This window comes from Muntiacus reevesi, chromosome 8, assembly GCF_963930625.1.
Source record: "Muntiacus reevesi chromosome 8, mMunRee1.1, whole genome shotgun sequence".
Lineage (NCBI taxonomy): Eukaryota > Metazoa > Chordata > Mammalia > Artiodactyla > Cervidae > Muntiacus > Muntiacus reevesi.
The window spans coordinates 74,380,621-74,403,592 of NC_089256.1; the positions used below are offsets into that span (position 1 = coordinate 74,380,621).

At 38.9% G+C, this 22,972-nt stretch overlaps 1 protein-coding gene and 1 non-coding gene across 4 annotated transcripts; one reads left to right on the forward strand and one right to left on the reverse strand.

Moving 5' to 3' along the window:
• Window positions 1–745: 745 nt before the first annotated feature.
• TRNAY-GUA (transfer RNA tyrosine (anticodon GUA)) lies at window positions 746–835 on the reverse strand. The gene is given in 2 exon segments: window positions 746–781; window positions 799–835. It is a non-coding gene; the product is annotated as a tRNA-Tyr (tRNA).
• A 1,952-nt stretch (window positions 836–2,787) lies between these two features.
• On the forward strand, window positions 2,788–21,191 carry LRRC34 (leucine rich repeat containing 34). 3 transcript variants are annotated; one of them, XM_065943446.1, is made up of 11 exons: window positions 2,788–2,854; window positions 7,833–7,953; window positions 8,463–8,581; window positions 8,678–8,742; window positions 9,859–9,942; window positions 12,759–12,887; window positions 14,855–14,950; window positions 16,216–16,370; window positions 16,731–16,886; window positions 17,488–17,614; window positions 19,174–21,191. In XM_065943446.1, the coding sequence occupies exons 2-11, from the start codon at window positions 7,880–7,882 to the stop codon at window positions 19,375–19,377; spliced, it is 1,209 nt and encodes a 402-aa protein (XP_065799518.1). In that variant the 5' UTR covers window positions 2,788–2,854; window positions 7,833–7,879; the 3' UTR covers window positions 19,378–21,191. The 3 variants fall into 3 exon arrangements, with proteins under 3 accessions (XP_065799518.1, XP_065799519.1, XP_065799520.1); XM_065943447.1 differs by having other exon boundaries at window positions 12,762–12,887; XM_065943448.1 differs by lacking the exon at window positions 16,731–16,886.
• Window positions 21,192–22,972: the final 1,781 nt, after the last annotated feature.

Consider the following 22,972-nt stretch of genomic DNA (forward strand, 5'->3'; position numbering starts at 1 on the left):
TCATTGGAAAAGACCCTGATGCTGGGAAAGATTGAGGGCAGGAGGAAAAGGGGACAACAGAGGATGAGATGGTTGGATGGCATCACTGACACAATGGACATGGGTTTGGGTGGACTCTGGGAGTTGGTGATGGACAGAGAGGCCTGGCATGCTGCGGTTCATGGGGTTGCAAAGAGTCGGACACGACTGAGTGACTGAACTGAACTGAACTGTTCTTCAGAAACCTGGTTTTAATTAAAATCTTCTTGGATGTGAAGGCTTGATTTTCCTTTTTCAGTCTCCAACAGAGCTATCTGGGGGAAATTTGTGTGCACTGGCCACTCTAATTAAAGTTAGTTAGCACAACAAGTATGTCTGGGCTTCCAGACACATAAAAGAATTTGTTTCTCTTAAAATTCATCCTGTTCTATGATGAGACCTGCCTAGAAGGTCTCTATGTGTGTATTAGCGCCCATGAATCATATCCCACATGTGTTTGGAATCAAGTTGATAGCCCTATGAAAGCTATTTATATTGTATATGCATTGTTGTTAGTTGCTCAGTCATGTCTGACTCTTTGTGACCTCATGGAGTATATAGCCCACCAGGTTCCTCTGTCCATGGAATTCTCCAGGCAAGAATACTGGAGTGGGTTGCCATTCCCTTCTCTAGGGGATCTTCCCAACCCATGGATCAAACCCAGGTGTCCTGCATTGCAGGCAGATTCTTTACCTCCTGAGCCACCAGGGAAGTCCAAAATGTCAATTCCTTCGAGCCGGATTCGAACCAGCGACCTAAGGATGCCTGAGAAGCTTCACACTACAGTCCTCCGCTCTACCAACTGAGCTATCGAAGGAATTGCACTGTACATGAATTTTTAGTGGACTTAATAAAAGGAGGTTGTCAAGCCAGGATTTGCAACAGCTGCCAGTAAATAAGAATAGGGAAGATTGATTCTTTATTGGCTATGTTTAACTAGGGATTGCTTTCTGGATGTACTTTTACAACCCAGTATTACTGAGAAGTTTCTGAGTGGAATTACTCTTCAAGGGCCTTCCCAGGTGTCACTAGTGGCAAAGAATCCACCTGCCAATGCAGGAGACAGGAGATGCAGGTTCGATCCCCGGGTCGGGTAGATCCCCTGGAGAAGGAAATGGCGACCCACTCCAACATTCTTGCCATGGACAGAGGAGCCTGGCAGGCAACATTCCATGGGGTCACAAAGAGTCAGACACGACTTAGCGACTAAACAGCCGCAGCACAGGGAAGGGAGTGTGCTGAAGTGTACCTACATTCACATCTCAGTATTTCAGGCTACTTCAACTTTGCTGGTAGCACATGGGGTAAATGAAAACATAATTGTCTTTTCTATCATCATGTTTAATGTGAAGAACCACTTGCCCTGGTGCTTAAAATCTGTGGGTTACAGAGTGTTTCAAGAGACCTCTGCCTTGCGTGGCAACATTGCTCGGCCATGGAGCATGGTCTGGAGATGCCTGGCTGGGTAGCGGGAGGGAGAGAGGACTCAGATATTTTCTGTTTCACCTCTGAAAATAATAAACTTCATACATGACCTGTTTTTACCTTGAGGATCTTCCTCGCACATTTTTCAGACAAGGAGTCTCTGGCTCCAGAGCCGTCTGCAAGGCCCTTTCACTTCCTTCTCTTTGACCTCTGGCAACCCCAAACAGAAGGCCTTCCTTTCTTCCTTGTCGCCTCTCCCTCAGGCCCAAGCACCAAATCCTGACCGGTTTACCTGGTAACTAACGCTGGGTTCTGTCTCCTCATTCCTCAAACTCCTGAGATGTTTCATACCTCCTCTCCCCTGAGCGCGTGCCAAGTGACTTCAGTCGTGTCCGGCTCTGTGCGACCTTATGGACCGTAGCCCGCCAGGCTCCTCTGTCTACGGGATTCTCCAGGCCAGAATACTAGAGTGGGTTGCCATTTCCTTTTCCAGGGGATCTTCCCGACCCAAGGATCAAACCCGCCCCTCTTATGTTTCCTGCATTGGCAAGGTTTTTTTTTTTTTTTTTTTTTTTTTAACCACTAGCACCACCAAATCCACCCTCCATCAAGCTGTTCCCAATCTAAGAGCTCCCTGCCCCATAACAGCTGTGCTTCTCAGAGGATGCACAGGACTCCGCGTGGATCCGGCCTGACTTTCTTCGCCTCTAAAAGACACCCAGTCTGCTCATCTCCAAAACGCACAAAGCAGTTCCGCCCTCTGGCAAGTTCACCTGCACCGGTCAGGACGATACCTCCTCCAAGAAGCCCTCGATGATGGCCCCGCCCTTCCACAAGACTGATCAACTAGCCCCCTTAAGCCCCCTTACCTCCGTCCGCCCTAGCTGTGGTGGGCGACTCAGGTTTTGCACCTAGCCTCTGCAGGTATAAGCACAACTTGGGGAGCGAGTGTGTCATAATCATCTTTGTATCCCCGGCCCTAAGTTCATCAGCCATGCCCCCTAAACCTGGAGAACTTCCTCTGCAAAAGAACCGGGATGCCCTGCCTCCGTGCGTCTTTAACCCACGGCAGGGGACCAGGACCCAGATGGTGAACAAGGAGCCTCCACAGCATCGGCGGTCACTACCTGCCCAGCCAGGCCTCCGGGACCGAGGGGTAAATGGCAGAGGTTAGCACAGCCAGCCGGCTAGGCGCTCAGGGTCGCGAGGTGAGTCCACACCGCTCGCAGCTCTTCGGCTGCGGCGGGCGGAGCTGGAGCACGCGCGCGGTCGTCAAGACAACGCCGCGGCGGCCGGCCGGATGTAGGGAGCATGGAGCTCAGCCAGAAGCAGGCCGGGCCGGCGTCCGGGTCCCCACTTCCCGCTCCCTCTAGGACCCCGACGCCGGCCTGGGCTGCGGCGGACGATAGCGGTAAGAAAGAGGGGGTCCCTTCGGCGCCAGGCTGGCCCGGAGGAAACGCGCGAAGGGCGTCATGGCCAGGCCGAGTCCTCCGAGCAGACTTTGGGCCAGAGGTTGCCCGGCGGGAGAGGACCCCTAGGAACCCTAGCTGAGCCCGGAACTTCGGGGCGCCCCCAAACGTGGGCGAGAGGGCAGCCCCAAGCCCCCGCGGTGGGTGCGCGGTTCTCGCGGTGGGTTGTCCTGAATTCACACGTGTGTGTCGCTCTGTCTCCATGCACTACTTGGGCCCCTTTTTGTGAAGTTTTCGGAGAGCAGGGCCCAGGTGGGCTAGAGGCTCTGGAGACCACTCTTTGCACGCTCATGCCTGCACGGTTTTAAGTATTTCTGCACCCGTGAATTATCTGGTAGCATGTTAAGCATTCTTGCCTGGAGAACTCCAAGGGAAGAGGAGCCTGGCAGGCTACAGCCCATGGGGTCACAAGGAATCGGACACGACTGAGTGACTAACACTTTGACCCTCATGCTAAGCGGAATGTGTACACCCCTCTCCCTTCACCATTTCCATTTTGGATGCTTGTGTGCTGGTAGATAGGGAATTGTGCCACAGGCCTTAGGTATTCCACACAGCACTGTGAGGTGGGCATTGACATGCTCTGCTTTTAGCATAAAAGGAACTTTAAGATCGAAGAATTTCAGTAAGTTGACATTACACAGCCCTTCTGGATTAGCACCCCAGTCTGACTGACCCTCAGTGCTCAATCTCCCAGTACTTGACTGTTCCAGTAGAAGAGGGTAACCACCTCCAAAATAATTATCTAGTAATTCTTAAACGTGATATTAGGTAAAAATTATTTGGAATTCAAGAGTCAGGTGTGGATTAAAAATGAATCTAGGTTAAATTCTTGACATTTTCTTGTAGAATTGGTTATTCCTAGGTTTTGTTTTACGATTTGAAAACTGGTTTATTATTTTCTCCTAATATGAATACAGTATAGGAAATAAATTGTTGGTGCCATAGAATCCTGACATACAATTTCTTGGGTAAATTTTAAATAAAAGAGAGAGTAGCAGAAAAATATAGCTGATGCTCAAAAATACTTTAAATCCATGGCCAGGTAGTTAAGTATACATATTCTTTGGCTTTGTTTAGCCTGTAATCTAAGATTCCTTCATGCCTTCACATTAACGTGACTTGTAAGTCTACATGTGTTTGCATGTCCTGGATATGGTTCTGCCAGCTGAGGGCAGGCAATGAACCTGAGAAATTCTCAAGGCAGCCCTCTTCTCTTTGATGACATATTTAAAATTATTTAAAAATCAAAATAGAGTAACTCTGGTTCAGGCATGCAAAATGGAGTCGGGTGGCTGTTGTGGATATGATTTCAGATGCATTCCTTCATCACTGAGAACTTGAACTGGCTTCCCTGGTAGCTCAGCTGGTAAAGAATCCGCTTGCAATGCAGGAGACCCCAGTTCGATTCCTGGGTCGGCAAGGTCCCCTGGGTCGGGAAGGTCCCCTAGAGAAAGAGTAGGCTACCCACTCCAGTTTTCTTGGGCTTCCCTGGTGGCTCAGACGACAAAGAATCCACCTACAATGTGGGCGACCTGGGTTCGATCCCTGGGTTGGGAAGATCCCCTGGAGAAGGGAATGGCAACCCACTCCAGTGTTCTTGCCTGGAAATTCCCATGGGCAGAGGAGCCTAGTGGGCTACAGTCCATTGGGTCTATATAGCATACTGTCAGACTCAAGGACACTACTAGCTGTTTTCAAAATAGGAGCTGCTAGCTACACCCTTATAGTTTCAAATTTCTTCCCACCATTGCAACTTTGTAATCATTTCAGACTCCCAGTCATTCCTTGCTTAACAAGCAACCTCATTTCTTGCCAGGTCCAACCCCAATCCCAATTCTTGATGAACCATTTATGTAACCTCCTGGGTTATTTTGCCTTTGTAAATCCCTACCATTTTGTAGTCTGGTGGAACACAGTTCAAGTGCTTCTTGGACCTGTGTCTCCTGGGTTGCATTTTTAACAAACACCAGATAATTACTTCTGTTTCAATTGGGTCTCCATTTCTGAGATTTTGTTTAACATTTTTAATACCAAGGAAGGTAGGAGCCAGATGAGAGGGAAAAAACCCAGTGGGAGCCCAGTTCCAGGAAGTAAATTTGTTTTAGGTCTACTTGTTTTATTTTCTGTTGAGGATGCTAAAGGAGCATTTTTTGGATTGTATTCCATGTGAACCGTGGTCTCCCAAGTCCTAAGTCTAGGAGCATTTTTATCCTCCTTCCCCTCCGGGCTCAACAACTTGAGGAGTCCTTGTGTACCTGAGAGTTTTAAATGTCCCGAGAATTACTGTAGATAGGAATCTGTTTAGCATTGTTTAACTCATCATTTCTCAAACTTACTTTACAATAAACCCCATTCTATTTAGAATATCATTGATCATATGGTTGATTAGTATTCCACAGAACACAGTTTGGGAAATACTGTGCTAAAGTATTCTTTAAATACATGAAGTACATGAAATAAAGCATTATTTAAATACATAAATACATGTCCTAAAATAAGTGAAAGTTTTTTTAAAAATTGTTTTTAAATTGGAGTATAGTTGATTTACTCTAGTGTTAGTTTCAGGTAGACAGCACAGTGATTTAGTTATACAGAATATATATGTATGTTCTTTTGCAGATTCTTTTCCAGTATAGGTCATTAGAAGATATTGAATATAGTTCCCTGTGCTATACAGTAGGTCCTTATTATTTTATGCTTAGTAAGTGAAAGATTTTTTATGTACAACTATGCTGTTAAAAATTTTCAGGGGGTATCTAATGAGATGGGAAAGATGCTCATAATGTTAACTGAAGAGGAAAAGGATATAGAAAAAGAAAAATAAAGGGAATACTCCCAGACCTCAGTTGCAATGGTTCTTTGGCAATGGGATTGCTGATCAATGTTTCTTTTCTTTTGTTTTCTTTTTGATATTGAAATTTCCAAGTTATTTGAAATAAATGTAGGTTAAATTTATTTATTTATTTAGGCCACACCATGCAGCTGCAGGATCTTAGTTCCCCAACCAGGTATTGAACCAGGATTCTTGGCAGTGAAAGCACAGAGTTCTGACTACTGTACTAGGGAATTCCCCTAAATTTATTTTTTTAAAGTTTATTTTAAAAAACTGTAAGAAAAGATTATTTGTTTTCACTTTTAACATAATGTTCTTTCTCTTGAATCTTGTTTTGCACATTTGTTTAGTAAACTCTTTAGTTCATATAGTGCAGAAATCCACTCATGAAGGAACATTTTTGCGATGAAGATTTAGAGAAGTTGGATCCTCAAGATCTCAGGGTGGTTGAGTAGTGAGATCGCTGAGCTTTCTTAAAGAGACACACAAACACAAAAGCTAGGACAGAAAAGAGACGGGGAGTGGTATGTGCTTGTAAGAAAAGTGGTAGCATACCTTCTACCCTAGAAAGCCTGGGCCTGGAAAAAGATGCTTTTAAAATAATACCAAAGGGGAGGGGGAAGGGATATATTGGGAGACTGGGATTGATATAGACACACTGCTATATATAAAACAGATAAGGACCCGCTGTAACTCTACTTGGTACACTGTAGTGAATTATATGGGTGAAGTGAAGTGAAAGTTACTCAGTTGTGTCCAACTCTTTGCGAGCCTATGGACTATGCAGTCCATGAAATTCTCCAGGCCAAAATATTGGAGTGGGTAGCCTTTCCATTCCCTAAGGGATCTTCCCAACCCAGGGATCGAACCCAGGTCTCCCACATTGCAGGCAAATTCTTTAACAGCTGAGCCACAGGGGGAGCCCAAAGCAACCAGCACCTCCTTCAAGCCAGAAATGAACCAGTGACCGAAGGATAAGAACCTAAAAAGAGCGTGGATGTATGTATGTGTATGTGGGCTTCCCTGGGGGCTGTGATAGGAAAGAATCTGCCTGCAATGCAGGAGATTCAGGTTCGATCCCTGAGTCGGGAAGATCCCCTGGAGAAGGGAATGGCAATTTCCTCCAGTATTCTTGCCTGGGAAATCCCATGGATAGAGGAGCCTGGTGGGCTACAGTCCATGGGGTCACAGAGTCGGACAGGACTGAGCAACTAACACACTACACGACACACAATGTTTATGTATAACTGATTCACTTTTCTGTACACCTAAAACCAACACAACACTGTCAATCAACTATACTCCAATAAAAAAATTTTTTTAAAAGTAGTATTGAAAATAATAGGATGATCCATCAAGGAAAGCTGCAGGTATAACAGAGGAAGAAGACTTCAACTCCAGTTTTGTTTCTGTCTTCCCTATTAGCGACTGGACAGGGAAAAATCACCTTTAGAAAGAGGAAATAGAAGACAATGGTAGGTAAAGCACTTCTATGAGTGAGGCCTCAACTTGGCGAGACCTGTTCTTCTGGAAGAACAGACAGAGCTGTATTCAAAGATGCTATCAACTTAACAGGGTATAGAAGGTCTTCAAGAAGGCTGTTGGACTTGATTTTTCAGATCCCTTTTGAGTTTAGACTCTATGATAAAAGTGTCTTTATTTGAAGCCATTATAAGCAAACTTCAGTTACCCATATCCATCATGGCAGAAAGGAAAGAGGCTTTGGAGTCAAGTTTGATTCAATACTCTGCTGTATGATTTCAGGCAAAATACTTAATTTTTCTGGACATCATTTTCCTCAGCTGCCAGGCCTATTATTTAACAGTTCTTTCTCCTTTTGTGTCACTTCCAAGTTAAGTGTGTGCCCATCCTCAGTGAGTACTTCTATAGCCCTAGTTCTCCAAACAGCATCTTTCTTCTCTCCCATTCCTTATTTTACTTTCTCTGTTCTTCCTTTTCTTTCCCTCACCCCCGACTCTACACACACACTCATTTATATCTTTGAAAGAAATCTAATTTTGGTGGGAGGAAGCTCCTGGGATAATTTATATGCGATGAAAAGTATTGCATTTATTTTTCAAAAGTTGCAGCATCTACTGGTGGTCTCCAGGAATATTATTATGATCTATGTATGGAAAAGTCCCAGGAAATTAAACCTTTTATATTGCAAATACTCCAAGAAGTGGATGAAGAAATTGATAAAGGGTAAGGAAGACATACTTAATTACATTAGGAACAGTCACTGATACTCATCTGTGTCAAAATTCTTGGAATACTGAGTGATTTGAAAGTCATTTGCAAATGCTGGATGAAATTGACATGCTTTTTTGATTCAGCGTAGATGACTGACAAAGGTCTCGGAGGTAGTCGAGTTTAGTGTTTAAAAAAAAAAAGCACTAAACCAGCATTCTCCAAGTCTGAGTTCCAGATTGGTCATTAACTCCTGTGAGCTGGGTTTATTTATGCAAATCATTGAAGTATTCAATGTCATTACCTATCAAGTGGGAATACTTTAGTTTTTCTGTGGTTGAGAAATTAAATTATGCATATATTAAAGTGCTTTTCAAAAGCTGTAGTATATAGTCAGTAGTTTTAAGTTACTTGATAAAAATATGTATTGTGGTACTTGGTTCCAGTAAATACTATCCAGTGATGTCACTAAACATGAAGGAAAAATATTTTCTTTACTGGATTTCCTTTTAATATTTTAACAGATCGGTAGGAATCACATTAAATATTGCTGGTAACAGTCGCTCACTATCAGGAGAAAGAGTAACAGGTGAAGATTTCTGGATTCTTTGCAGAGTTTTAAAGAATAATTCATATATTAATGGTATGTCTCCTTAAGAATCATTCCTTCCTGCTCTCATTCTCCTGATTAAGTATTCATTAGGAGGAATATCAGCTTCTATTCATCTGTATTCTTCAGGTTTGGATGTTAGATACAACCTCCTAAGTGATGTTGGCGCGTACTATGCTGCAAAACTGCTCAAGGTATTTTACTGCAAAATGTTCTTTGTTCATTTTTTTTTTCCAGGACCGAGTTAAGAACCACTATTTTCCTTGGAATGTGCAGGGTTTCAGCAGCCCTAGCCTGCGAAACTAACCCTTTATTGTAGACTTCACTTTGGAGATACCCAAACTGAAATGCTGCTTTATGATTGTATTTTATTTAAGAAAGGTAGTGTGGTCCACCAATAAGAACAGGTGTCCTTAAAGAAAAGGCTTTGTTTCAACCTCAGAAGATTGGCATATACGTGTGTGTCTGTATTTTGTTAAAATAAAATGTTTAAAGCAGCATATATCATTTTTTATTCTTCCCTTAAATTGGCTTTTTAATTTCCTAGCTCTTTGTCCCATTCTCATGTGCTGCAAGTGTTTCTATTCAGCCAAAAAAGATCTTAAAATTCTCATGCCCATGAAATAAATGACACAGAATATAAGGAAGATTAAAAAAAAAAAAAAACTAACCAAGTTATTTTCAATGACCACAAATCAAAATGCTGCAAAAATCATACCACCAAAATGTTCTCAGATCTGTTTATGGTGAAATCACCTAGTCTAGTGACATATACACAAAACCTAGTTTTGCAAAATATCAAGGGTCTTGACTGTGCTGTAACACTTGAAATACAGTAAAAGCACATTTGTGTATATGGTCTCAGTAGAGCTCGTACCTAGAGCCTCTTGAGTCATCTTGTGCAAAGTGATACACTGTGGTTCAGTACATAAGCCACATCCAGACTTTGAATCATTGATGAAAAATGAACGTAGTGGGAGGGAGGCTCACGAGGTACATGTGCTTACTTAATAGCTGACTCGCACTGTTGTACAGCAGAAACTAACAACAGTGTAAAGCAACCATCGTCCAATTTAAAAATATCTAAAAAAATGAACAGAGTCCTTTTCTTTATCCTGTGATTATATGTATTTAAATAAGAATGTTGATTTTTTTTTTTCCTTACTCGTCCTTTGTTTTGCTGGACCTTGAAATTTCCTGGTTATAAAGATTTTCTTTGCTGGTAAACACTTTTACTTAAAAAGCAGCTCATATATTCTTGATTGATTTCTAGTAATACATGTATAATAGCTTCTTTTCTCTTATTTTAGAAACAACGTAATCTCATTTACTTAAATCTTATGTTTAATGACATTGGGCCTGAAGGTGGAGAACTGATTGCTAAAGCCCTGCATGTAAGCATTCGTATACCTCAAACTAACAATTTGGGGATTTTAATTTCTTTAATTTTAGCTGGAAACCAACAGAAACAAATGTTAATGTCAACTTGTTTTAATATTGTGCAAATGTATATTTTTTGTTGCACTTCATTAACATTTAGATATCACATGAGTACTTCTGAACTCACTTTTAATACAGTTCTATGGATAAACCATAATGGAAAATATTAAAAAAATATATATGTCAGTTTGCTGTACAGCAGAAATTAATACATTGTAAATCAACTATACATCAATAAAAAAATCAAGTTTTATTAAGACATAATTCACATACAGAATTACCCTTTGGAAGTGTTCAGTTCAGTGGCTTTTTTAGTATACAGTGGACACCCTGAACTTTGAAATGCATGGGTCCACTCACATATGGGTTTCTTTCACTAAATACATGCTGCAGTATGATACAATTCATGGTCAGTTGAATCTGAGAGTGTAGGATCTTGGATATGGAGGGCCAACTGTGAAGTTAAACTCATTTTCAACAGCACAGAGGGTCACTGCTCCTAATCCCTGTGTTGTCCAATGATCAGCTATATTCGCAGTTTTGTAACCATCCCCACGATCAGTGTTGTTAGAACACCTCCTCCCCACAGAAGACCCTGTTAGTAATCCCTGTCTATGCTTCTCTCCCTCACTCTCCAGCACCTTGCAGTCATATCTACTTTCTGCCTGTCTATTCTGGCCATTTCATATAAATAGAATCACCATATAACATGTGGCCTTTTACTGACTGGCTTAATGCTTTCAAGTGTCATCCATGTTGTAACATACTTCATTCCTTTTTATTGCCAAGTAATATTCCATTGCACATTTCATTCATCCATTAGTTAACAGGTATTTGGGTTTCCACTTTTTGTCTATAATGAATAATGCTACTATGAATATTTGCACACATTTTTCTGTGCACTTTTCAATTTTCTAGGGTATATACCTTGGAGTGGAATTGCTGGATTATTTGGAAACTGTTTAACATCTTGAATGACTGCCAAACTGTTTTTCAAAGTGGTTGCCCCTTTTTATGTTCCACCGACAACGCATGGGTATTCTGATTTCTCTGTATCCTCACCAATTCTTGGCACTTTTTGATTTGAGCTATCCTAGTGGGTATGAAGAGGTTTTGTGGTTTTGATTTGCATATTCCTAATGAATAATGATGTTGACATCTTTTCATATGCTAAGTGGTTATTTCTATATTTTATTTGGAAAATTGTCTTTCAAATGTTTTGCCCTTTCTGGATATAAGTCCCTTATAGGATATGACTTGCAAGTATTTTCTGACATTCTGTAGGTTGCCTTTTCACTATCTTAGTAGTATCTTTAAAAGCGCACAATTTTAGAAGTTCAATAAAATGCATTTTATGTTTTTCTTGTTGTTTATGCTTTTGGTGTTATATCTAAAGTCATATCTGACCTAATGTCATGAAGATGTACACTTACATTTTCTTCCAAGTTTTTGACTCTTTCATTCAGTTCTTTGATACATTTTAATTTTTGTATATGAAGTGACATAGGAGTAATTTCATTCTTTTTCATGTGGCTATCTAGTCAACCCAACACCTTGTGTTAAAACTGTTCTTTCCCCACTAATTTTGACATCCTTGTCAAGAGTCAGTTGATTATAAATGTGAGTTTATTTCTGGACTCTCTATTCTATTAACTTATGTATCTGTTCTAAGGCCAGTCCCACACTATCTTGGCTGCTGTAGTCCTGTAGTTAAGTTTTGAAGAAGTGTGGGTCTCCTTTGTTCTTTTCAATGTTGTGCTGTTTCTTCTGGGTCCCCTGCATTTCCACATGAATTTTAAGAGCAGTTTATCAATTTCTGCAAAGCAAACAAACTGGGATTTGAGAGGGATTGTTTTAAACCTTTAGATCAACTTGGGGAATAGTGCCGTTTTAATATTGTCTTCTGATTCAGAAATATGGGATGTGTTTCTTCATATATTAGTTCTAACAGGTCTTTTTTTGTTTTGGTGGATTCCTTAGAATTTTCCACATATAAGATTATGTCATATGCAAAAAGTTTTGCTTCTTTTCCAGCCTGTATGCCTTTTTTTTTTTTTTTTTTTTGCCTTATCTAGCCCCATCCAGTACAATGTAAAATAGAAGAGTGTGGACATCCTTTCCTTCTTCCCACTCTTGGTGGCGGGGGGTGGGGGTGGGGGGGGGTGGGAGTGGGGGGCAGGATTTGACTTAATTCTAAAGGTAATTATGTGCACTTATGGTTCAAATATTTATTCGTTAGGACAATGAAATGTCTGTAATCTTGTGAATGATTTATCCAAAGAATGAATTATGAAAAGGAATTAAACTTTGCAAATGTCTGAAAAATTGTGTCACTTTCAAAGTAATACAGGGAAATGTGAAGTGAGTGTTTAATGGGTGTAGGTCTCCTTTAAGGGTAAAGAGAATGTTTTGAAATTAGAGGTGATGGATGCACAACACCGTGAATGTAGTTAAATCCCGTGAATCGTACTTTTTGGCTGCACCGTGTGGCTTGCCGGATCTTCGTCCCCTGACCAGGGACGGAACCTGAACCCCTCAGCAGTGAGTATGCAGAGTCTTAACTGCTGGACCGCCAGGGAATTCCCAAATGGTACACTTTATATTTTCACCTATTATGGGAAATTGAATGTTACTTTTATGGAATATATTCTGTTCAATCTCCATGAAAAACTGAGTCTGCAAATAGTAGTACAGTCTCCTAACTCACGTAATCTGAAGAGAATTCTGTGGACTAAAATTTTAATCCAGTTTTGCTTCTTTTCCTTTTCAGAAGAATAGAACTCTGAAACACCTAAGAATGACTGGAAACAAGATTGAAAATAAGGGTGGAATGTTTTTTGCTGCAATGCTACAAATTAATTCATCCTTAGAGAAATTAGATCTGGGTGACTGTGATCTGGTGAGTTAAACTGGTTATGAGTGTCACTCACATATTTGATCATTCTCCCTGGAAAGGAGCACAGAGAAGTGTCAAGAGACCAGCTACATGACAGTCTTATGAATGACTGAAGCTCATCTCTAAGATCTAGTATCAGAGAAAAAATATATTTAAGTAAAAATCAGATTATAATAATTTTATGGAAGAATATCCAGTGTAATAAAAATCTTCCTAAATTTCCATCTATTACCCTTCTTAACTTGCATGGGATTTTCTAAAGAAGAATCTTATGTTCCTTTTATTTTATTCATTTGTATAATATAAATTTTTTATTTGTGGAAACATTTTTCAGTGAGTAGTTATAGCATAAAACCTAAGACAATTCTAAGAGCCCTCATCTGACCTGTCATGTCTTCAAAAGTCCAGGCTTCATTTTCTAACATGCCTTCAAACCTTCAGGCCTACTGTTAGGAACCTAGTTAAAAGGTTAATGCAAAATCACTGGGACAGGATGACAGGAAGATGGGCCAAGGAGGCTCTTTGGTATAATAGGCTCTAAAGCTTAAGTGGGTAGGTACAGTAAGTAAGGAATGGGGAAAGCATTAGTTCAATATACAGTTGACTTGACAACATGGGTTTGAACTGTTGGGTCCAGGTAAATGCAGACTTTTTACAATAGTAAATTTACAATAGTAAATACTATTGTATTTATATATTACTACAATATTTACAATAGTAAATACTACAATTGCTACAGGACTCAAGGTTCTTTGAATCCATGGATACCAAGGTATACAATTGATCCCTGACCCTTTAGGGTCAACTGTATATTTTCTGCACATAATAGTCACAATCTTAGATTCTAAGAATACAGGAGTGCATCAGATATAGTCTTTGCCCTTATAAAGGTTATATTTTAGTTGGGAAAATATCAGTAAATTAGAGCAAAGTGCTACAAAGAGAGCAAAGTCCTCTGATAATGGATGGGTAGGAGGTCATCTGTGTGATAGGATGGTTATTCCTAAGACCTCAGGAAGTAATACTAGGATGAAAAGCGCTGCCTCATCTGTGAAGGATGAGAAAGAGCTGCCTTCAAGAGGGACATGGCAGAATATTCCAGGCCAGGGATCCAGAACATGCAGACCCTAAGAGAGTGCTTCCCCAAGTGTGGTATGGTGCTAAGAAAGTGCTTCCCCAAGTGTAGCATGACTGACATAGATTGAAGTAATTTTAATACTCATGTATTTATTTTTACAAATGCTTTCTATTTATTTCAAGGGTTTATGGTTTCCCATTTATGGAAGTGACAGTGTTTTAGGAAGTTTCTGCACTAGTTCAGGTGGGTGATGAGAACCTGGGTGAGGTGGTAGCTACAGAGATGGACTAATTAGAGACATCTTTTGGAAGCAGAATCTGTTAAGATTTGCTTCTAAGATCTGGCAATCAACTGATAGGAAGCTAAGAGGACTGATGGAGTGGGAAGAGGCCCAGGTTTTCTGGTGTAACAACTAGATATGTATCCATCACAGAGATGCAAGAGGATCAGGCCCTTCCAAAAGGCAGAGGGGGCCTACTGGAGTTGTGAAAAATGTGATTAGTAATGGTTTGCCACCATAAACACATATTTAAAGTGTGTTAGTATGAATATAAAAGGAAGTTTGCATTAAGGATATATATTACAAGTAGTATAGAGCCCTAGCTTGGATCCACTTGTGTGTCCGCATGTCTGACGTCTGCATCATATAGAATCTTGAAGATTTAGGAGCAAACCTAGAGGTAAACATCTGAGGAAACCTTAAGAAACTCCCCGTGCATGTTAAAGATGAATTTTTTTCTGAATTTGATCAATCTACATTCAAGGACTAGGAAATTAAACGTTTAAGAGCACAATTTTGATTTGTCAGAGCCCAGTTTTACTGATCTTGAACTATTAAGGAGGTTACTTTATATACTTTGTCAGTTTCCTTAATGAATTTATCTGTTTTTAGGGAATGCAAAGTGTGATAGCATTTGCTACAGTCCTAACCCAAAACCAAACAATTAAGGGATTAAACCTAAACCGACCCATACTGTATGGTGAACAGGTATGTATTCTACGTGAGCAGTTAATAATGCTGTATGTGAATAAAACGAAGGTACTGAGGGTTATGTCAAGGTTCATGAATGCGCTGTATTTTTAGAATTGTAAACTACCATTTACAAATGAAAACTTGAATGGAAAATTTTAAATTCTTTTAAGAGTTTTATAAATATGGTTTTAGATGTTGCTTATTTAAACAAATATGTTGTCTTTTGTTCTTATGAACTCATTCGCAGTGGGTAAACCTTCAAGGGGCAGCATGCTTAAGATGAACACATAGACGATTAGAGTTTAAGGGCTAGAGAATTTAAGAGCCCAGTGTGAACTCTTTTGTCATTTGTTTTGTTATATTGATGTGATGAACTACTGCATCTTTGAAATCATAATAATGGCATACTGCCTAAGAATAGCAGTCCTGGCGGTCTGGACTTCATCCTATAGATAAGCTGCATTCTGTAGCTTGTGGGATCTCCGTTCCCCAACCAGGAACTGAATCTGAGCCCAGTAGTGAAAGCAAGTCCTAACCACTGGACCCTCAGGGAATTCCCTCATGCTCAACCATGGTACCAATTGTTGTGTTTTTCCCTTCTGGGATGATTGATATTTTTTAAATGATTTCTGTTGTTGCTGTTCAGTTGCTAAGTCATGTCTGACTCTTTGCCAGTTCCATGGAGTGCAGTATGCCAGCTTCCCTCTCCTTCATTATCTCCTAGAGTTTGCTCAAACTCACCCTCATTGAGTCGGTGATGCTATCCAACCATCTTATCCTCTGTTGCCCTCTTCTCCTTTTGCCTTCAATCTTTCCCAGCATCAGGGTCTTTTCCAGTGAGTCAAGCTCTTTACACCAGGGGGCCAAAGTACTGGAGCTTCAGCATCAGCCCTTCCAATGAATAGTGAGGGTTGATTTCCTGTAGGATTGACTGATTTGATTTCCTTGCAGTTCAAAGGACGCTCAAGAATCTTCTCCAGCACCACAGTTAGAAAGCATCAATTTTTTGGCACTCAGCCTTTTTAACTAACCTCTTTTACATCACTTAGTCATTGTACTTTACAAGTGCCTACTGCCTGTTTCTAGGATGGTAAAGGTATCATTTGTGACAAAATCATTTCTTTTTAAAAGCCATGCTAAACAAATAGCAAATTGGAGACTAACAGTCTTAACTGATAAAATCTTTTAAAAAACCTATAATTTAAATAACGGACCATTTTTGAAATAAACATGTACTGCTTTAAAATTGTATTTTAGAAAAAAAGACTGTCTATTTTTAGGAAGAGTCTACAGTTCACCTAAGCCACATGTTGAAAGAAAATCAGTGCCTTATTGAATTACACATGTGTAAACATGATATAAAAAATTGTGGTATGAAACAGTTATGTGATGCACTGTATCTGAATAGGAGCCTACAATACCTTGATGTAAGCTGGTAAGTGATAATCTGTATAATCTATGTAAAGATTCATAGTAGGTATGATTCTCTGTTAAGACACTAAATCCAAAAATTAGAAAATAAAACCATTTTTATCTTTTTATCTTGAGCTTCAGTTATTATTCAGTTTAAACCGATATAATATCTAATAACTGGAGTGAGCAATTTAAATATGTAAACCAGAATAGAAGCAACATTTTATGGCAAATTTTCATTAACATGTTTGGAAATTGAGTGATTAAAATAAATATTAACTAAAATAGAAAGTACTGCTAATAAGTTTCTAAGCCTGTGATCTCTATGAATAAAAGGACACTTCATATTTTCAAATATAACTACATATTTTTCCTTTCCCAGCAATAAAATAACTCAGGATGGAATGAAGTGTTTGGCCGATGTTCTGAAAAGCAATACTACCCTGGAAGTAATAGATCTTTCTTTTAACAGAATGGAAAATGCAGGAGCAAACTATCTCAGTGACGCTCTTGCTTCACACAACAGGACTCTTAAAGCGTTAGTATGGTTTTACATTTAATGAAAATAACAGAAAAAAAGTTGTTTAGAACACTAACCTTAAACCTCTTACCACTTAAGATTCATGGTGAAATATGAAAACTCAGTTTCTAAACTGACATATTAAATTACAGGAAACATTTCAGTATCTTCTATTTTCTTTTTAAAATTAGATTGATACCAGTTATGCATGCTTAACGTTAATGAGAAAATTCTTATCACTTATTTATCCTGAATTCTAACAGAAAAGTTATAATCATTCAATATGATAATGACTTTAAAATAAGAATTAATCAAGAAGAAAATATTACTCAGATGACTTTATCCTGAAAAATATGTCTGTAATCCACTCTAAACCTTTACTGAATAATAAGTAGAACAGTAGTTTGTTTATTTCCAAAATGTAGGTAGCTCTACTTAGGTACATGAAGAATCCAATTAGAAAAGTTTCTTGGATTTCAGGAATTATAAGATCGGTATTTTATCTACTACACTGAATATATTTAATGCTAAGACAACACAGTAAGATGTATGTAATAAATGCTCATCCATTCTCTCTGTGGAACTGTTTCCAGGGTTAGTACTTCTTGTTTCTCCACAGGTTGTCAGTGGTGAGCAACAACATAGAGGGAAAAGGACTTGTTGCACTTTCACAATCAATGAAAACAAATCCTACACTCTCTCATATCTACATCTGGGGAAACAAATTTGATGAAGCTACATGTATGGTAAGTTTGTCTTCACTGAGGTTTTTTCCTGGGGCTTTCCCTACAACATCAGATGGTATTTACTGATGAGTTAGTCAGGATTACAAAGTATAGTGAGACACTGCAGTTTTGATAAATTTTAACATACGTTCTAAAAATTAGCTACTGGAAAGTTCTGTGGTTGAAACAGTGAGAGATATCAAATACTACATATTAGTATGAATATCACTGAGGGACTTTTCTGGTGGTTCAGTGGTTGAGAATCCACCTGTCAATGCAGGGGACACGGGTTCAATTCCTTGTCTGGAAAGATGCCACATGCCATGGAGCAGCTAAGCCCATGTGCCACAACTACTGAGGCCCGTGCGCCTATAGCCTGTGCTCCACAAGAGAAGCCCCCACAGTGAGAAACGTGCCCGCTGCAATGAAGAGGAGCCCCTGCTTGCTGCACCCAGGGAAAGCCTGTGCTCAGCAACGAAGGCCCAGTGCAGCTGAAGACAAATCAGTAAATAAAATGGGAAATTATACAGTCCTAATTTTACTCCAAAGTTAAAAAAAAAAATCACAATTGTTGACTTATTATAAATTTGATGTGGCACAGTCTCTAACCTGCTACCCAATAATTAAAGCAAGACACAGAATTTGAAAATACAGTACAAGTTGTCAAAATATTTGGTATGTTGTTTATGTAAATATACAGAACCCTTAATACTGCTTTCAAAACACACAAAAAGCATCATAATGAAAAGTTTTCACATAGAAAGAAAAATAAGTTGTCAGGATTCTCAAAAACTGCCAAAAGACTAATCAGAATTCTGTCACTAAAAAGATTAATAACATGTACACTATTTTTAAAAAAAGCTTGATTTCAGAAAACACCACATCCACATTCTATAACACTAGAAGCTGAATTGAGTTGGACTAATAATGACAAGCTATAGCAGAAAGCAACTAGACTTGAATCTTTTACTAATTTCTGCTTTTCTCTACAGTAATTAATCACAACCTTACTGACTAGTTAAACATGTTTGTATGACACCTTTATGTAGATGTCAATGATCCATACATGATATAAAAAGAAAATTCTACAATGAAGAAATAATTATGTGGCCAGCTACACCAGCATCTAATACTAAGGGAATGGTCTCTCAGCCTGAATCTGTCGGTTACCTTCAGGGAGTCCATGAACTCAAAGTTTTAAGCCAAAATCTGTGGGTGTTTATTTTTCTAAAAATGGATCCCCAGCTATCACTGGATCTTCAGGGGCATATACAATAGCACGTCACCTTGGGACTTGAAAATTTTGACATGAAACCCCTGGTCCACAAAATGGTAATATATATAGAACTGTTATCTCAGTGAGTCATAAGACAACAAAACATAGTTCAAGTTAAAATGCAGAAATGAGTTTTATGAGATTGTAATTTCCACACTGTGTGAACAATACCTGAAAAATATTAAAATTCAGCAGTTATTCAGAATATTTCAGACTATAAATTATCACATCTAAATGTGAATGTTGAAATTTGTAAAGTGAATAAGCTATTTCTTAATGATACAGTTTTTCTTAAAAATCCTAGGCATATTCAGATTTAATTCACACAGGCCGTCTAAAACCAGACAATACAGATGTGGAGCCGTTTGTGGTGGATGGACACGTGTACCTTGCAGAAGTCTCCAATGGCCTTAAAAGGCATTATTACTGGACACCAGGTTATGGAGAAGCTTGCAGCCCATCATCTAATGCAGGTTTTTCTCTTGCACCAGTAGGTCAACATTTATGAAAAACAAACTTTAAAGTAATTTTCATCTATGTGTCTGATTACTTTTCAGATATTAATATTTTATTGTCTATTAAATTTTTCATAGATTATAAGAAGTTACTTTTGTTAGACAGGTAAAAGATACTAAATTCTAAACTGTCCATTGTGACAAACTGAGTAGTGTAGTTTTTTCAAAAAAATTTTACAAAATAGGGACCAAAATTTGAACACTTGGAGAAGGAAATCAAGTAACTAATTTCTTTTTATAAAGAAAATACACCCAAAGAGTAAAGCAATATAGAAGGAAAGGTCATTCTAGGCACCCTAACTGAAAGTTTTCATGAAGTAAAACGGTTTCAGGGGGCAGATTCCAGGCACCATCAAGGGGTTTAGAGGTTGAAAAAGTATTTAAGGTATTTTATAGATGGGTTTTGGTACAATTTCACAAATACAGGCAAATATATATAAACAGACACACATATAAATACATATAAGTGTATACTTTACAAACATGTCAGTGCTGCCAGTGAACTTTTAAAAGAGAATTCTCTTTTGGAGGATGCCACTAACATTTTAATGATTTGATGGCAAATAATTACCCTTATTTGTGGCCAACTGTTTTCTAATTAAGATTTCTACAAAGAGGCAATAGACACTATGATCCTTTGATTACAGACTCATGTTCACAAATTTATTCATATATACCACTTAACTATTTAACCTGAATGACTACTGCTAAAGCCAGGCAAAGTGTGAGGAAAAAAAAAAAACAACTGTGGACAACTTAAAAGAGGTTACTCTAAGTTTTGCACCTAAAAGGAAAAACCATCTGTCTCTAAATGTTCTGAGTGAAGAGGTGAAATAAAGGCGGTGGTCAGTTTTACAGTTGTCAAAGTATTGCCTTCACTTAAGTATTGTGAATTCCTCATATCGTAACTGTATTTATTGCAAAAATTTAACATTATAAAAACCCCCAAATCTCTTATTCTCCATTCCTTTAATAAAGAATTAAGATAAAAAATTTCCTATGATTTAATGATTTTTAAAATTTATCAGGCTTTTCCGTATATTCATCACCTAATACCACATTTCCATACTCCCTAGGGAAATGTGTGTGTGCGTGCAGGGGTGTTGAGGGGTAGGCACAGATGTTGGTAATGGTTATGAAATGGGAAGAACATCTGAGTAAATTATACGAGCCATTATTTTTCACTTAATGTTCTAGAGTTACTGAGCTACTGAGCCAGAAAAGACCTAAATGCCTTACCAAATCCATTCTCACGCTTTCAGAGAGATGAACTTGAATCATCCAGGACAGATGGTTGCTATCAGGTTGAGTCTGTGCTGAAAAACAAAATCTTAAAAACCTCTGCAGTTGTTTGAGAAATACACTCATTAGTTGATGTTAATAATAACAAAATATGTGAAATGGATTTCAGGGCTTTTTTTGGAATAAGTATTGTTCATATGTTATACTAAAAGAAAACTACTACAATCTGATAATGGAATTTTAGAAAGAACATGACTTTCCACTGTTTGCAAAAAACACTTATTGAAGATCTTCTGTCACCAAATGTTTACAATGGAACCAAAAAAACTGTACAGACTACAGAATTCTAAGTGTGACTTTATGTATCCTGACACTTATGATGATTGATTTAACTTACTGATTTTACTCTTAGTTTAGTTCTTAATCAAACTTTAGTTTCCAATTTGTTGCATGTTTCAGATTTTATTTTCTTTTAAGGCTTCTTCTTTGAAGATATAAAAGACTTTGTTTTTGACAATGTCCTTTTACATTCAGTTCAGTTGAGTCGCCCAGGCGTGTCCGACTCTGCGACCCCATGGACTGCAGCACGCCAGGCCTCCCTGTCCATCACCAGCTCCCGGAGTTTACTCAAACTCATGTCCATTGAGTCGGTGATGCCATCCAACCATCTCATCCTCTGTCGTCCCCTTCTCCTCCTACCTTCAATCTTTCCCCAGCATCAGGGTCTTTTCAAATCAGTCAGTTCTTTGATTTACGTGGCCAAAGTATTGGAGTTTCAGCTTCAGCATCAGTCCTTCCAATGAATATTCAGGACTGATTTCCCTTAGGATGGACTGGTTGGATCTCCTTGCAATCCAAGGACTCTTGAGAGTCTTCTCCAACACCACAGTTCAAACGCATCAGTTCTTTGGCACTTTTACGTTACATGCTGAATATAGCTAGAACTAAATAACTGTTATCTAAAAAGAAGTTGCATGTCAGAGGAAAGTCAGGTTTCTATATTGTTAAAAATGCAAAAGGAAATAAAACTTTTTGATCAAATCTGAAAAGCCATGGAAAACATTAAGCTGATAAGGAAATGCTACTCTTAGCAATTAAGAGAGTCAATAAACTCAGACTTGTGTAACAGTATGACAGACTTCTTATGCTCGAACATCTGTCCAGAGTATAGTTTAAACTGAAGATACTAAATCATCATTTTTTAAAAGTATGGAGAATGAGGATCAAATGGGGGAACTGTTAAAAATAGATTCTTAAGAGTTGGACCTACTGAATCAGAATTTCCAAACAGTCTGGGGAACCTGCATTTTTACAATCCAGGTCATCTTTAATCTCACTGAAGTTTAAAAACCAATGCTCTGGTTTTCTCATTCTTGAAATTATTTTTTAATATATACTTCTTTTAAATGGAAGTATCTAAGTCAATAGCTAAATGAATTATCACAAAGCTAACCCATCTGTGTTAACCATGATACAGATAGAGTAAATGTCAGAACTGTTTCCAGCCATCTTCCCCAACAGATAATCACCATCATGATGTCTAACACCATAGTTTTGCATGTTTTAGAATTTTATATAAATGGAATCATATATATGCTTTTTGTATCAGACTACTTTTGTACAACGTTCAGTTCAGTTGCTTAAGTCGTGTCTGACTCTTTGTGACCCCATGAACTGTAGCACGCCAGGCCTCCCTGTCCATCACCAACTCTTGGAGTCCACCCAAACCCATATCCATTGTGTCGGTGATGCCATCCAACCATCTCATCCTGTGTCGTCCCCTCCTCCTCCTGCCCTCAATCTTTCCCAGCATCACGGGCTTTTCAAATAAGTCAGCTCTCCACATGAGGTGGCCAAAGTACTGGAGTTTCAGCTTCAACATCAGTCCCTCCAATGAACACCCAGGACTGATCTCCCTTAGGATGGACTGGTTGGATCTCCTTGAAGTCCAAGGGACTCTCAAGAGTTTTCTCCAACACCACACTTCAAAAGCATCAATTCTTCTGCACTCAGCTTTCTTTATAGTCCACCTCTCACATCCATACATGACTACTGGAAAAACCATAGCCTTGACTAGATGGACCTTTGTTGGCAAAGTAATGTCTCTGCTTTTTAATATGCTATCTAGGTTGGTCATAACTTTGCGTCCAAGGAGTAAGCATCTTTTCATTTCATGGCTGCAATCACCATCTGCGGTGATTTTGGAGCCCAAGAAAATAAAGTCAGTCACTGTTTCCCCATCTATTTGCCATGAAGTGATGGGACTAGATGCCATGATCTTAGTTTTCTGAATGTTGAGCTTTAAGTCAAATTTTTTCACTCTCCTCTTTCACTTTCATCAAGAGA

What these genes read in the sequence shown, in the direction of transcription:
- LRRC34 (XM_065943446.1), top strand. Translation starts at nt 7,880, where the DNA reads ATGGAAAAGTCCCAGGAAATTAAACCTTTTATATTGCAAATACTCCAA. An exon ending in ATGCTGCAAAACTGCTCAAG is followed by an intron (nt 8,743 to 9,858) that starts GTATTTTACTGC and finishes CTCTTATTTTAG; the next exon opens with AAACAACGTAATCTCATTTA. An exon ending in TGATTGCTAAAGCCCTGCAT is followed by an intron (nt 9,943 to 12,758) that starts GTAAGCATTCGT and finishes TTTCCTTTTCAG; the next exon opens with AAGAATAGAACTCTGAAACA.